The sequence below is a fragment of the Fragaria vesca genome, linkage group LG3, assembly GCF_000184155.1.
Source record: "Fragaria vesca subsp. vesca linkage group LG3, FraVesHawaii_1.0, whole genome shotgun sequence".
Taxonomy (NCBI): domain Eukaryota; kingdom Viridiplantae; phylum Streptophyta; class Magnoliopsida; order Rosales; family Rosaceae; genus Fragaria; species Fragaria vesca.
This window is the reverse complement of record NC_020493.1, coordinates 7,492,429-7,508,295: the sequence shown is the minus strand read 5'-3', so window position 1 is coordinate 7,508,295 and position 15,867 is coordinate 7,492,429. Positions and strand designations below refer to the sequence as shown.

Here is a 15,867-nt window from a genome sequence, read left to right as displayed (position 1 = left end):
AAAATCAAAAGATAATTGTATTACCTGCTTGTCTAGCAATATGCCGACTACATACTCGAACAAGCTAACTAACCGTTACCGCAGGCGCAGGCGCAACTATGACACAAAAAACTTGTATGACTTGATCAAAGTTTGCCAATGTTACCAAAAAAAAAAAAAACGGTTTGCTTATAAATATTTGGGGAATTATAGTTTGCTTGTTCAAGATTTTATATTAGTTCCGTGCCGTATTTCTGTAAAATCATCACCGACCATCAAGTTGACTTTTGGCTCCGTCACGTGAGTCAATGGATGAGTTTGATTGGTCAAGTTCATGGTCTTGTTAAAGTAATTATAATCGATGGCCAGGAACAGTTGAGGTAGGTTTGGTTACGTGTGATATGGTTCATCAGAATAAGAGGGGAGGCGTGATTGCCTACGTGGGATGCACGCATACGCGTTGCCAGAAGCATCGAGTACGCAACACGTGGTGCCCATTAAGTGGCTCGTCACTATTAGGTGGAAATTAAGCTCCAGGGTCTTGCTTAATTTTTCAACATGCCTCATCAAAAATAGAAAGAGCACTGGAAATTAAAGTCAGAGTAGCTGATATACAAAAGCCTCATAAATTCTCTCTTATCGTGTTTGGTCGGTACAATTTTCTTGTCCGTTTTTTGACCCATAATGGTTGTTAACACGTAAGTGTTATAGTTGTATGCTTTCGTACTTGTATATATACGGCTTTCACGGTGACTAAACAATTTTATGTCTTTTGGCTTTGATATTATAGGGGGAGTATATGATGATTAGTTAGACTACTTCATAATTAAAGTATCAAGTCTTCATCAATAAGTGATTAGTATAAAGGTCTCTAGGTTTTTCGTCTTAGAATATAATGTTGTCTTGTTATGACAGTAGCGTTTTACATAAAAATTGACGCCAACAAAAATGTTGTGCGAGTATTTTGTGACCACTAGCAGAATAAGGTTAAATTGATGACCAATAGTTAAACAACCATAATCCATTTAATACATTTGTTGGTGAGTTGCTATATGCTAGCAAACGCTAACAAGTTGGACTAATTAAAAAACTATGATGTGGAAATGACCCCTTCTAATATGGCATTCAGATTTGTTCCATCTTCCCTCGAGGATCAAATCATTTGTGGTATTTTTATGATTCCCATTGTGATGCCCTCAAAAGTGATTTTAAATGCTAATTCAAAAATTTCCTTTAAAGAAAAATAGGAATATTAAAGGAAATAACTTAGCTTAATGGTTGCATGCAACGTATGTGTTACTCAATACTTTATACAGATGAACTCACATAAAAAAAAGTTATATCTTTCGTTATAGTAATGAAAGCTTAAATATGTAAATCTTACAGATAATGTGAGATCTTGTTACATGCAAGTGGTGAAATGAGCCCACAAACGCTCTCTCTAACCTTATTGTAATTGCATAGGAACGATAAACCCCAAAGACTCTGATCACAAAAAGGAAATATGTTGTCCATAATCTTGGGCACACCTATTTGATTGACAAGCGGTAACATTGTTCCATCTATTCATACATCTGATCTCATGGCGCTAGTAATTGAATTTCACGCATAAATTTCAGTTATGTCATGATGATAGATTTCCGTATCTGCATTTTCCTACAAGTTCTTAAAAAAAAAAATAACAGTCGTATTACCATTTATTGTACGCTAACATAACCGAAACACACCATATCTAAACTTTTCACCCATTATTACACAAAATGAGCATTGTATTAAAAAACAAAACTCTAAAACATACACGTATACAACAAAATACATCTCTTTCTCTCTCACAACTCAACCAAGAGTAAACAAAATCATCATTAGGAAGATCTTTTTTTGGTCAGAAAGATCTAAGCATTTAAAAAAAAAACTAAACCGTAAACATCTCCTTGATTTTTCTTCCTACTATATTTTCTACAAAACGTTTCCCACCTACATACCTGGCAACAACATTTAACTAACTCCAAAAAATAAAAAATAAAAAAATTAAACAAAAACAAAAATAGAGAAAACAAGTGGAGAGGAGAAGAGCGGTAGAGGCCTCAGAGCGGTATATTCCCCTTACTATAAAACAGCATCTCTATTGTTTCCCCTTGTTTAAAAAATATAAATAAAAATTATCACATCTCTCTCTTCACCACTCAAAAACCACAACACCACAAAACGGCTGAGCCACCAGGAGGAATGGCTGAGCTGCGCCCCCAAAACGGCGCCGTCTCTACCCCCACCACAACCTTCACCTCGAACACCTCCAAGACCAAGAACAACCCTCTCCTCCTCGGCCGCTTCGAAATCGGGAAGCTCCTCGGCCACGGCACCTTCGCCAAGGTGTACCACGCCCGCAACATCAAGACCGACCAAGGCGTCGCCATCAAGGTCATCGACAAAGAAAAGATCCTCAAAGGCGGCCTCATCGCCCACATCAAGCGCGAGATCTCCATCCTCCGCCGCGTCCGCCACCCCAACATCGTCCAGCTCTTCGAGGTCATGGCCACCAAAGCCAAGATCTACTTCGTCATGGAGTACGTCCGCGGCGGCGAGCTCTTCAACAAGGTCGCCAAGGGCCGCCTGAAAGAAGAAGTCGCTAGAAAATACTTCCAGCAGCTCATCTCCGCCGTCGGGTTCTGCCACGCCAGAGGCGTCTACCACCGCGACTTGAAGCCGGAGAATTTACTCCTCGACGAGAATGGTGATCTGAAAGTCTCCGATTTCGGGCTCAGTGCGGTTTCGGATGAAATCCGGCAGGACGGGCTGTTCCACACGTTTTGCGGCACCCCGGCGTACGTGGCGCCGGAGGTGCTGGGCCGGAAGGGCTACGACGCCGCGAAGGTGGATATATGGTCTTGTGGAATTGTTTTGTTTGTGCTCATGGCGGGGTACTTGCCTTTTCATGACCACAATGTTATGGCCATGTATAAGAAGATTTATAAGGGAGAGTTTCGGTGTCCGAGATGGTTCAGCTCCGAGCTTGTGAAGTTGCTGACTCGGCTTTTGGATACGAATCCGAATACGAGGATTACCATTGCGGAGGTGATGGAGAATCGGTGGTTTAAGAAGGGGTTTAAGCACATTAAGTTTTATATAGACCATGATGACAGGTTGTGTAATGTTCATGAGGATGATGGGGATGATAGTGATGCTAGTTCGGTGATGTCTGATATGTCAGAATCCGAGGCTGAATTCGAGACCAGGAGGAAGCTTACGACTTTGCCGAGACCGGCCAGTTTGAATGCGTTTGATATCATTTCGTTTTCGCCCGGGTTTGATTTGTCCGGCTTGTTTGAGGAGCGCGGGGAGGAGGCTAGGTTTGTGTCGGGTGCTCCGGTTGATAAGATTATATCAAAGTTGGAGGAGATTGCCAAAGTGGTGAGCTTTTCGGTGAGGAAGAAGGATTGCAGGGTGAGTTTGGAAGGGTCTAGGGAGGGTGTGAAGGGGCCATTGACGATTGCGGCTGAGATATTCGAGTTGACGCCCTCGTTGGTGGTGCTTGAAGTGAAGAAGAAAGCAGGGGACAAAGTAGAGTATGATCAATTTTGTAATACGGAGTTGAGACCGGGGTTGCAGAATTTGATGATTGAAGAATCTGCTGGAGGTTCTCTTGCTTCGGGAGGTTCGGTTGTTTCAGAAGGTTCTCTTGCTTCAGGTGGTTCAGTTGTTTCAGTAGGTTCTCCGTCGTCAGTTCATCATCTACCCTCTGATACTGAATAAGTTGGAAGACAATGGAATTGGGTATGCCCTTTTTTCTGTTACTTCTCTAATTTGCTAAGTAAGGCTTCTGTAAAGTTTCCTCCTTTGTTGTTGATTTGTTTTGTTTTGGGAATAGGCGAGCTCTAGATAATACTACTATGTTATTGCATTTCCTATCCGTTTTATCAAGAGAGCCTAGATTAGAATTACAGAGAATGGAATACACATCTCTCTAGTTCATCTCGGAATTTTGGTGAATGAATGATTGTATATGCTTACATTAAGCTTCTACTTCTTACTAACATGAATTCGCTGGATTCTTCAAGCCTTAAGAATTGACAATTGTTAACTCTTTCTGCTACCGATTTGATTAGCGATGGGTTTTGCAATGCTTGCTGCTCTTTGTAGCCTTTTTTTTGGTGTTCTGGTCTTTTGTATGAGTATGCATTTATGCACAATGTAGGTGCTGAGTTGCGTTTTGTTAGGTTTTTTCAATTTTCCTTCTTTTTTTATTTTGCGATTTTAGGTGAAGTGTTTGTTTTCATTGTTTTCATATGTAGGGCATGGAGAAGTCTGTTTCATTCATCACCTAAATTAGGTGCAATTATGCATCAGGAAGGGTGTCAGTAATTGCAAGAAACTTTTGGATCTATACCAGTTAGGGATGTCTGGAAATCTTGAAAAATCTAATAGTATATTGTTTGTTTCATAACTGCATAATTTTGCATTCAAATTTAGTATACAAGAGTCTTTTTTCTTCAGTTCTTTTTGGGCAAGATCCAAGACACAGTTCAGTTAGAGATGAGATTGGGTAAAGGCATAGGCACATTTTGATTGGGGTCATTTCTGAAACCAAGAATAGATTAAGCTACTGTTGATTTGTTGCTACATGATCTTTGTATTTTTTATTCTGCTTGAAATTTTCCATTTTATTTTTTTAATTCTGTTTGTTTGTGATGGCCAACTACCAATAGTCTTTATATGGTGAACCAGTTTTTGCCTCTTTGGCATCATTCTCATTTTGTCGAATTCTGGGGCCTTCTCTTTACAGTTTTGAATAAAGGGTTTTGATGTCTGTAACAAAAGTCGTCGTATTAACAAATTATGCATGTCACAGTTGTGAGGGAATTGTCACCCTTTGTTTGTCGTCTACAAGTATATAGGGATTATACCATTTATACGTTTGCATGAACAAAACTAAAATTATTGAAGAAAATTCGAATTTGGGTCGGCTTGATTTGCCTTTCAAATTTATATGCTAAAACTGATGGGCATTGATAAGCTGTCTAATTCAAATGTTGTTTTATGGTAATACATCAAACATATGCCTCCTCTCTTTGCTTAGACCAATAATATGAAAATCCTGATACGTAAGATGAATGCTAGCATCAATTCACATATAGTTTGATCTTCTAACTAATTTGTAAAAGAGTTGGTTAAGGAAACGTATTTAAATTTGATAAGTTATGAAGAAGAAAAAAAATGAAGAGTTTCAAACTGCGATTACGAAGATGGATATAGACGATGAACAATGTTTAAATGAGAAGATTGTTAGCATTCTGCTTTTATCGGTGTTAGAGAAGTCACCGCGATTACGATGGGTAGTTAACTTTTCAATTATAGAATCTGATGCGGCAAACATTAGTTAAAATATCTTAGAAAGAAGAACGATTAGTTAAACATATTGACCAGATCTATCTATATTACGCATGCGAATCTATGATAAATTGGTAGGGAATGACTTACTGGTACAAGTAGTATCCATTTCCGTGACAAGAATATGAAGCAAAGTTTGCAAATACAACCCAGCAGGAGAAGACGTGTATACGAAGAACCAGAAACTAAAAATGTCATTGTTGAAGAAAAGAACATGAGAGATCATTGAGGATTGGTTGTGAATATGATATTTTAGCCTTATCTTAGGCGTAGAAGAAACTAAGTTGTTTTTATTTGACTTCAACTTCAACTATAATCTGTATGGTTTGGCTTTACAGATGTTATTACTTGGCTGCCTCATCTCCACCACCAACCTCTCCCTTCCAAGAATAATTGAGGAAGGGACTGGTAGGTATCAGTATCACTTCTTGTTTCATTATTCTGATTTTGGTTTGGGGTTTTGGAATTGGACTCAAAGTTCTGTTGGCAAATTATATGATAAGAAAATTTGTGTATCAGTTTTGGGTGGACTAGATTTTTGCCAATTGGGTCAAAACATGATATGTTTAAGTACAAAAAAGGTGTGTCAGCTTTCATTATCAGCTCAGCTAAATCCAAGTCACATACAGTAGAACATCACTGTAATCTGAAATATCATTTTCCATTCTGCAATTGAGTGTTGTTCTTTTCTGATACGTGCAATTTAGTGTTGTTTGTGGACCAATTAGGTGAACTGTATAGGAAACAATTAGATATAGAGTGATAGCAACTGATACTAGTTTGATAGTCATTGAAACATTTCAGATTTTGTGGCAGTTATTGGTTAGTACTTATTCTATATTATGAAGTGCAAAAATTCTATTCAAACCAGAATTTCAACATATATATAATTATATATAATAATGAAATATGACCAAGTAAAATCTTTGAGGCAGAAGTTTGCCAACTCCATCATGCTCATCTAGAGTGTAGGTTGATCATACTGCTATTTCCTGCTGTCTAAACTCTGCTGTAGTTGAAACTTTTGCCCACAGGCTTAAATCTTCGGTAGTGTATCATTTTGGTTCGCGGAATGAAAATGATTCAATTTTCACCAGGGAAGAGAAGAACATTTGTGAAGGGCAGGATTTCATTTCATAGGAAGGGAATTTCATTTCCAATTCTCTAATCAAACGAGTTAGAGGTACCAAGAACAAGAGAGTGATTTTAGATATTCATGAATGCTCATATAGGGAGCCATGTTAGTAGTTATGAAACTTGAAAGGCCTAGCTGCCACAAAATCTGGTAGGTTAGTAAAACTTGACATCAGAACATTCATGATCATGTGATTGTAGATATTCCCTCTAAGTTTGCTTCTTCTTTTCTGTGTGTATTGATACCTCCTAACTGTTAATGGTTCAAACCTTACCACAGCGCATCTCTTTTTACAGATACTTGAAATTATATTATTTATGAAGTTCCTTACATTTTAGAAGAGAGAAAACACAACATTTAAAAAGGACAAAGATTAAAAACCCTGAGAATGTAATGAAACAAAGACACAAATGTTTAGAACAAATTTGTGTATCAATTTGACATGATCAAGAATTCCAGATTAAACTCGACCGAAAAGCTCAAGAGACTTGAGTTGCTGGCTGGTGTTGCTGCTGTGGATCATTTCCTTGCCAAGTCCATACTATGTCCTTAAGAGAGGGCTTTAAATCATGGTCATAGAATTGAATGTATTCCAATGTGTCCCCAGCTGTTTTCTTCACCTCCACAACGAAAAACGAAGGTGTGACTTCGAAAATCTCAGCATCAATACCAAGCTGCCCTTTCCTTCCTTCCCTGCTGCCCTGCAATTTGACAGTCCCGTCCTTCTGCATGCATCTGAATCTCTCCATTTGTGCAATCTGTTCAAATTTCGAAACAATAGTAGATGCTGGTTTTGTAGTGGTGAATCGTGACTGTGATGATCTATGCTTGTGATCACCCTCAAACAAACCAGATAGATCAAATCCCGGTGAGAGAGATATGATGTCGAAGGCATTGAAGTTAGTTGGCCTCATGGGGCTTGCTGCATTAGTAGTTTCCGCTTTCCTATTAGAACTGCCTTCTGAACTGTCTGGTGATCCAAAAGCAGAATGCACATCACTGATAGATGTGCTTGGATCACATGGAATTGGTAACGGGGCATCAATATGCTTAAACCCCTTCTTAAACCAACTGTTCTCCATGATCTTATCCACGCTTATTCTCATGGTGGCATTCGGATCAAGAATCCGTGCAAGTAGCTTACGAACCTCTGGAGGGAACCATTGTGGACTCTTGAAGTCTCCTCTGCTGATCTTCCTGTACATTTCCATGAGATTTGTGTCGTGGAATGGAAGAAAACCAGCTAAAAGAACATACAGGACTACCCCGCATGACCATGTATCTGCCTTGGCACCATCATAACCTTTCTTGTTGATCACTTCTGGTGCTACATAAGCAGGAGTTCCGCAAGTGGTGTGCAACAGACCATCTTGACCTCTTGACTCTATCAATGCACTCAGCCCGAAATCTGAGACCTTGAGGTTACCATGCTCATCAACCAGGAGATTCTCTGGCTTGATGTCACGGTGATAAACTCCGCGGCTGTGGCAGTAATCAACGGCTCCAATCAACTGTTGGAAGTATTTTCGGGCTATGTCTTCCTTGAGCTTCCCTTTGGCAACCTTGTTGAAGAGCTCACCACCTTTCACATACTCCATGGCAAAGTAGATTTTGGTCTTGCTGGCCATCACTTCATAGAGCTGAACAACATTGGGGTGCCTAACAAGGCGCATGACCGAAATTTCACGCTTGATTTGATCAATCAATCCAACCTGTTGCACCTTCTCTTTGTCTATGATCTTAATGGCAACACTTTGGCCGGTCCTCAAGTTTCGAGCATGGTAAACCTTGGCGAAAGTACCTTTCCCGAGAAGGCGCCCCAGCTCGTACTTGTGCATCAATATGTTTGCTTTCTTGTTCTCCATTTTGGACATTTTAACACCAACCTTGCTTCCCTCTTCACCACAGACACAGATTGGTGAAACCGAAACAAGATCAATACAAGCAATCAGTGACAATGTTCACCCGATTGCATAGCTCCTTTGATGTCTCCCATGCTGTTCACATTGATTCAAATGAAGGAAAAAAAAAAGAAGTTAATCAATTGATCTACTAAACACTAAAATGGTAGAAAGAAATCACATCCCCGGACACAAGGAATTCAACTCATGCATGCCAAAAGGCAGGATGAGGGAAATCCCTTGTGAATGCAAAACCAATGCTAAAGGATTTTAACCCATGCCAAATGGCTCCATGAGACAAAACCCTCGCGCAAGGAAACAATGCAAAACCAACAAGCAGCCTACCAAAACATTATCTCTTAATAGAACAGAGAGACCCTCCTATTCCCAGTACCAGGCTCTCTTGCTCTGTGTGTAAAAATAGCAGCACTATATTATGTCCTCTGTTGAAGAGTACTGGACCTGGTTTAAGCTGCTATGTATAGTAAGAGACAGTTAGACTTTTTGCTATAATAAGGGCAAAGATACACTTAAAAGAATCCTGACTCACACCAATCTGGACAACTGGTTAAGATTGAAGCTCAAACAGTTTCTCCAATTTGGACCACAATGCTAACTCTCATTGAACTTGAGCCAAGGAAGAGATCCATGTGGATGCCATGTGGGTAATCTGGTGTGACCTACATGATCTGATTTTTGGCCACAAAGTTGATACAGTGGCAGAGGAAATGAGAGAGGTTGTGGTGGTGGTGGAAGTTGGTCCACCCGGAGACTGGTGCCAAATGGCAAATGAAATGTGTTCCATTGGTGGATTGCCCACAGAATCCTTTGTCTCTTCAAGGCACAATGTGATGGTGGGGGTTTATCCAGTTACCCAGCAGAGATAGGATTCTTTCCTTGTCATCTTACCTGACTAGACTCTCTTCTGTTTTGTTTTGTTTTTCTTAAATCAAAACCTCGCATTGCGGATGCAAAAATCAAGAAAATGTGGAAGGGCGGAGAAAGTCCCATCTTCCAAAACAAATAAAACACCAATAGATAATAAATCGGGACTCTCATTACCAAAAAAATAATAATAATTTAAAACCAAAATACACAAATTTAATGAACGAGAATATGTTGAATGAGTGGTTCTATCTTATATGTATTAGTGTGAGTTTACCTCACAACTTATTGTCTACCTAGAATAGTAGCGGAATAGTATGTAATGATTGTTCTGACCCTAATTTCAATATATAAAATCGATTGATTTGCTTAAAAAAAAAAAAAATTTATTTCTAATGTCAAATTGATTAATGAAATCTGAAAATGAATTTCACCAAGTAAAGTCTCTAATCGACTCTAATGTCAAATTGATTACTGAAATCTAGAAATGAATCTCACCAAGTTTGTTATCGATGCTTGCTCGTGCATGAGGCACCTGGTTCCCTCATTCAAAGATTAGTGAACAATGAAATCACATCATCGAAATCCGATGAACACGATTATTCTATGCAGCCTGTAGTTTCCAAGACACCATTTGAAGAGAGTGAAAGCAACGAGGATCAGAGAGGAGTCATATTCAAGCCAAATATGCTAGATTCTAATTAACTTGAAATCAAGAAGTCTGTATTCACTTTTAACTAAAGGTTTTTCCAAGTTGAAGATGGAGGCGCGCGCCTAGCTAGTAACACATCAGACAACTTTGGTGAAGAGAGGCAGAAGATATGGTTTCGGGTTTGTCATTCGGATCACTTGGTGAGCCCATCAAGCAGACTAGCAGAGCACAAGCCAATGAATATGTTCTTGTATTTTAGAAATCTTACCGACGCACCATTTCGTCGGCAGAAGGTGTATGTGTCTTTGAAAATTATCATTGCCGACGACATTCCACAAAGACCGAAGACTATCACCGGCGGAAGCTGAAACTATTACCGACGTGACGACATTTGACGGAAAGAACGAAACCTATTACTGACATTTGACATTCGACCATTTCATTAGTAATCGATCAAAATGTGTATACAAATCAGTGATATTAACAAATAACAAACTCACAAGCCCTGCTCCAAAAAAAAAAAAAAAAAAAAAAACTACACAAGCCACAAGTAATTCACTAATTAACGTAGGAATAGTGTCAAGCTCTTCTAAGATCCATAGTAAAACGTAAAAGATTTTAGTCGAATTTGCAATTTGAGATTTCTACATGACCTAAAAAAGAAGAATTGATAATATTAATGAGTGATATCCAAATTCACTAAAATCAAGCACACATATGCGCGCGCGCATATCAGAAATAAAATGTTTATCCAAAAAATAAATCAATAAATAAAAGTCGAAGCAGTACTACAGAAGTACAGATTTCACTTCAAATATAATTGCAAACTTACCATATTCTATGCTTTAGAGTTTAGATACATTACATGCATGCTAAAGAAAAGAGAAAGGGAACATAAAAAGGAAAATAAAAATAAAAACAGATAATCATACTGCTAATTGATTAATTAATCTCCTTCATCGCTTTCAACCCTCCCATGCTTCTGATCCCTCTGCCTTCCCCACTTATGCACACAGAGATGAAGCTTCTTACTCGCCACCAGAAAATCCACACCCTGAAGAGGAGTCAGTATCTTCAAAACCTCCTTCAGCGTGTTCATCCTCAGCTCATCTGCCTCCTCCAAAAGCTTGACCATATGTTGACCATGATCATCCAGAGCCTTCTCCACCTCTTCATTCATCTCCCCAACTTTGCTCAGCCCTTTTGCAATCATCGCAATCGGCTGGTCCGCTATGTCCTCCTGCAGAGCCGCCAGCCTCATCGTCAGCCTCTCTTCCTCGCTTATTGTCTTGCTCTGCAACGCATTCACCATCACAAGCTGCGTTGAGCTCATGACCTCGCCGAGGTACCCGTTTTTCGTGCCGCGGAGGAACTCGGTGAGGTTGGACTCCACTTCCGAGCCGCTGAGGGCGTAGATGAGGCGGAAGAACAAGGAAGGGCGGCAGCCGGCGATCCAGATAAGAGAGTTCTCCCAGGGAGAGCACCAGTCGGGTGCAAAGTAGGCGGAGATGTCCTTGTGGGCGAGTTTGTTACGCTTTTTGATGTAGTCCTCGAAGTGCGTGATGCATTTCCCGGCGAGTTGTTTGAGTTGCTCTATGTTTTCCGGCTCGACGGTGACAGCTTGTAGAAGCTCCGTCAGGTCTCTCTCTTGGGTTTCCATCCATTCTTTGAAGCAGCATTTGGATTCCTTTCTGTCACCGCTTGCCATTTTTAAGGGTTTGATGGTAGAGAATCGATCTGGCAGTGAATGAAAGTAGCATTATTTGCATCACATTATGGACATTTTTACCTTACAAGAGGGGAAAGGAATTGAAGCGGTGGTGTGTGTTAGGATGTCTACGATGTTATGAAAGGACACGTAGAGACGGTGATGACTGGTGTCGCTTGGTTTTCATCAGCTCACGTTCCGTAGACTCAGATTTTGATCTCATGCACGAGACACCTATGTGAAGGAGATTGACACATTTTCATCAAAAAAAAAGGAGATTGACACATCACACATAGAACCTAAAAACTTAATTTGATTTGTTTGTCTTGTTCCCCATCTTCCATCTTCTATTTTTATTTCTTTCTGTAGGCAAGACAAATGTTTGGGATGTCCTCGGTGACGCCATGCAATAAATATGGTGGTTTAATCTTGAATCGGAAAATTTTAATCAACTCTAATTCGTTTTTACAGTGAAAATGTTTACCCAAAATTTTCGTATTTGATATATAGAATTTGAATCATTTGAGATTCTGGAGGCTTGAATCATTTGTAAATCTCCTAACCCTAGTTTGACTAAAGCCCAGACTCCAGAGTAGTCCAACCCGCTTACGCCACCAATCTAACTTGGCCGGGCACCCAGGCTGAGCCTCCGCCATCATATTAGACCGTTGTGATCTTTATAGCCACCAAGACAGAACGACTTCTTCATCGAGGTGTAGGATTCTTGACCATCGGATTTTAGAATCGAACACATATTCAAGTGTGGGCTGCTTCTCCTTGCTCATTCGAAATATGGCACTGCCACGCACAAAATCCAACCCAACCCAACAAGTTCCATGCTAGCTAGTAGCCGGTCTTCAATGGCCTTGGCCCTTGAGGCATGCTCTTGGTGGTCGATACTGATCCACATGTGTGTTGAAAAGCTCTGCGGCGACCACACACCTTTCTTCGGACAAGATGCGATACGGTGGAAGGGAAACAACCCGATACTGCTTCGTCCAAGGGGCTCCGGCGGGGGCTTATGGACCAGTGAAATCTCTTCATACTTACAGATATATACTTAGTTGAAATCCACACTATCTATTCTCTAAGTTATAATCTATTTCTATTTTTATTTTTAGTAACTTAAATTTTATATTCTTATAAGAATGATGATTAAAAACATTAATCTTATTGAATAAAAACGGTGATATTGTTCCTCCGTTGATCAAGAATTTTGATTTTTGGGAAGTATCATGATCATCTAATAAGAAGGGTTTCAATTTTTTCAAATGAACGATTTGAAGACCTATTGATTCTAACAACTGATTGCAGAGTTGATCATTCGGACCTTTCAATTCATATATGTGGATCTCGGACCTATGAATGGGGATATTCCCGAAACTCATAAAGAAAAAAGGAAGTGAGTTAGACAAAAAGAGAAGAAATTTGGACTTCTTCTGACACAGCAATGCAATTTCACAATCAGTATCGAAATCAAGTGTTAGATAATTTCTTTATTCTTTTCTTGTTGTAACATGAGAGTGTAGATTTTAATTTGAAGAGTATGAATTTCACTTCCATAATAATATATATAGCAAAGTGATTAAGTTTTATTGTTTTACTACATTTGGGCCCAACATATATCAGTCATTCATCAAATTTAGATGTGTTTTATTTGGCTTATTAAAGTACAAATTAAAACTTGTTAGGTAGTGAAAACATGTAAATATATAAGAGTAGCCAATAGAGTAGCACTACTCTTTACTGGTTACAATCATGCTTCACAGTAGTCTAGTTATCTTTCCGCTATGCCACCGCTATATCAAAGCAAATAAAATAGCCAATAGAACGACGCTTTTTACTAGTTGGTGCTTGGTTGAATACATGTTTTTTGTAAAGACTTCCAATATTACTTCAGGACTTTTATAATCAAAGGTTTAGGCTAAATGCCCTCCCCCTTTGTATTAGACAGTTCCATAATTAAGACTAGCTTGAGGGCAGCCACACCGGCTCTTCATTTAGACAAAAAAAAAACAAATATATCTATATCCATTATCACTTGCTCCCTTTAATTTACATGGTTGAATTTCTTTAATTTTCAAATTGATGGTGAAAAGAAAAAAATTATATGCCTTTGGTTATTTAAATTCTTGGGTCAGCCACTTCCAAGTAGGATCTGAGTTGAAAGTTCCTCAAAGCTGATTGATCTTTGCTTGCCTCAAGGAGATAAGTAGAAGCATAGAGCAAAACTTTACTTGGCGGTTGTGTCAAGCACCAAAAGATGGAACCCCAAGTCATGGCCGTTAGGGTTTGCGAGGGCTCTGACCAAGATGTGAAGAGCCCTCGCAAGGGAGATCTCAGTTAAAAGTTCGTCAAAGCTGATTGACCTTTGCCTCAAGGAGATAATGAGAGGTAAAGAGTAAAACTTTGCTTAGCAGTGGTGCCGGGCACCAAAAGATGGAACCCTAAACCATGGCGGCTAAGGTTTGCAAAGGCTCTGACCAAGTGGTGAGAGCCCTTTTTTTTTATTTATTTTTTTATATTTTGAATAAAGGGCTGGTGCGGTTGCCTTTGAGCCTTCATTAATGAAATTGTCGAATACCCCGTGGAGCCTGAACCCCTGATTACAATAAGCATCTAGAAGTCTCGAAATAATATCGAGAATTTCTACAAATTAAGTACATGTAAGTATTCTAACAAACCAACTAGCAAAAAGTATTGCTCTAATTGCAACTCTATTTGTTTTATCTCAACGGTGACATAATAGAAATATCACTAGATATGTAACATGATTACATATTCTAATGTCCATAATGGAGCTTTCTTGCTAAGTTGCCGCTATAAAATAAATCCGGTGACACTCAGTTTCATCATGGCATTAAGAGACTAAGATGCACTGCCTACTTAGAGCATATAAGCACACAAGGTGCATAAATAGACATAAGACCCTTTGTGCCATACCATAAATAAATAAGGTATTATTGGCGGCGTAAAACCGCTTAGTACTAAAACTAAAATGCAATATAGCAAATACAATACAAAATAAAAAAGCATAAAGTACATAGAACTTGGGCCTAGACCTGAAGCTCAAACCCAACCATATGACCCAACCTAACTCGAAGCTGAAGGTTGCAGCGACCACGGCACCATTCCGCTTGCATTGCCCATGTATGAAGCTGGAGAACCATTTTTTTGGGCGGCTAAACAATTATATATAGAATTCAAATCATATTGTGTTGGCAGTCGATTGTTATTAAATTTTTATCACATTATATGTGATTACAAACGTTCTTTTTAACGTGACGCTGTCGTTTATTAATCTATTCGATCAATGAATGTTACGTTAATTACTAAATAACTAAACGACAACTATTAAGATTCTATGACGACAATTAAATTCTATGATTTAGGCAACACATTATCCAAGTTCTAGATTTCAATACAGAATATGAGAGAGATCAAAAATACAGAATATGGGAAATTATACTAAACAATTGGTCAGAATTTAGTGACTTAGGAGGTGTATCTAGATGTTTTGGTCTGGCCATATATGGCAAATTATCAGAAGACAATACGGTCATACGTACAGAGAAATCCGCCGCAAAATTTCTAAATGTTTTGGTTTTACACAGCAAAGGTTAAATAGGTTAGTGCATGTCCCCTAAAATCTGTAGATGAATTGAATCGGAACAGGTTCTTCTTTCCCAAAATCTGTTATGTACAAGCTCTGAGAATACACACACTAGTGCAAGTTGTGCTATGTCGGTATGATTGTCAATGAAGATTTATAATATATAGATTCATATATAGAGAGAGCATGAAACGCAGCCGTACCCCCAAAAGCATGACAACAGATCCCTGTCAACCTTATTGAAACTCAGCCTTCACCATGCTCCACGTCGAACCCAGATTCATTCCCACACTGCCACGTTCCACCATACATAGCCTCACTCACCACTTGGTTGCCCTGCATGCCCCTTCACCTCAGCCAAAGGCTACACCCACACCACTTTGATTCATTCAAATTTTCAAAGGACCAAATCAAAGAAAGCGCTTAGACTCTTGTCTCTCTGATCCTTAGAGCTCTTGCAAAGCGTCAAATACCGCTTACAACTTGTAATCCATGCACCCACCACCTTTGATCCGTGGCCCCTCCAAATCTCTACATCTGGTCACCCCAACTCACTCCCCTCTCCCTATATAAACCTCCCGGCCCTGAACTCTTTCTTCACCAAACCAA

The 15,867-nt window shown here is 39.3% G+C and overlaps 3 protein-coding genes across 3 annotated transcripts; 1 reads left to right on the top strand and 2 right to left on the bottom strand.

Moving 5' to 3' along the window:
- Positions 1-2,163: 2,163 nt before the first annotated feature.
- LOC101299557 (CBL-interacting serine/threonine-protein kinase 12-like) lies at positions 2,164-4,027 on the top strand. Its single transcript, XM_004293912.1, has one exon. It carries the CDS (start codon positions 2,206-2,208, stop codon positions 3,727-3,729), a length of 1,524 nt encoding a protein of 507 aa, XP_004293960.1. The 5' UTR covers positions 2,164-2,205; the 3' UTR covers positions 3,730-4,027.
- Positions 4,028-6,978: 2,951 nt separating this feature from the next.
- On the bottom strand, positions 6,979-8,364 carry LOC101311459 (CBL-interacting protein kinase 5-like). Its single transcript, XM_004295530.1, has one exon. The coding sequence runs from the start codon at positions 8,362-8,364 to the stop codon at positions 6,979-6,981; it is 1,386 nt and encodes a 461-aa protein (XP_004295578.1).
- Positions 8,365-10,688: 2,324 nt separating this feature from the next.
- LOC101299272 lies at positions 10,689-11,793 on the bottom strand. Its single transcript, XM_004293911.1, has one exon. It carries the CDS (start codon positions 11,643-11,645, stop codon positions 10,884-10,886), a length of 762 nt encoding a protein of 253 aa, XP_004293959.1. The 5' UTR covers positions 11,646-11,793; the 3' UTR covers positions 10,689-10,883.
- Between the last annotated feature and the right edge of the window lie 4,074 nt (positions 11,794-15,867).

Bases quoted from the DNA above. Each gene is read 5' to 3' on its own strand.
- LOC101299272 (XM_004293911.1), bottom strand. From the start codon at position 11,645: ATGGCAAGCGGTGACAGAAAGGAATCCAAATGCTGCTTCAAAGAATGG.
- LOC101299557 (XM_004293912.1), top strand. From the start codon at position 2,206: ATGGCTGAGCTGCGCCCCCAAAACGGCGCCGTCTCTACCCCCACCACA.
- LOC101311459 (XM_004295530.1), bottom strand. From the start codon at position 8,364: ATGGAGAACAAGAAAGCAAACATATTGATGCACAAGTACGAGCTGGGG.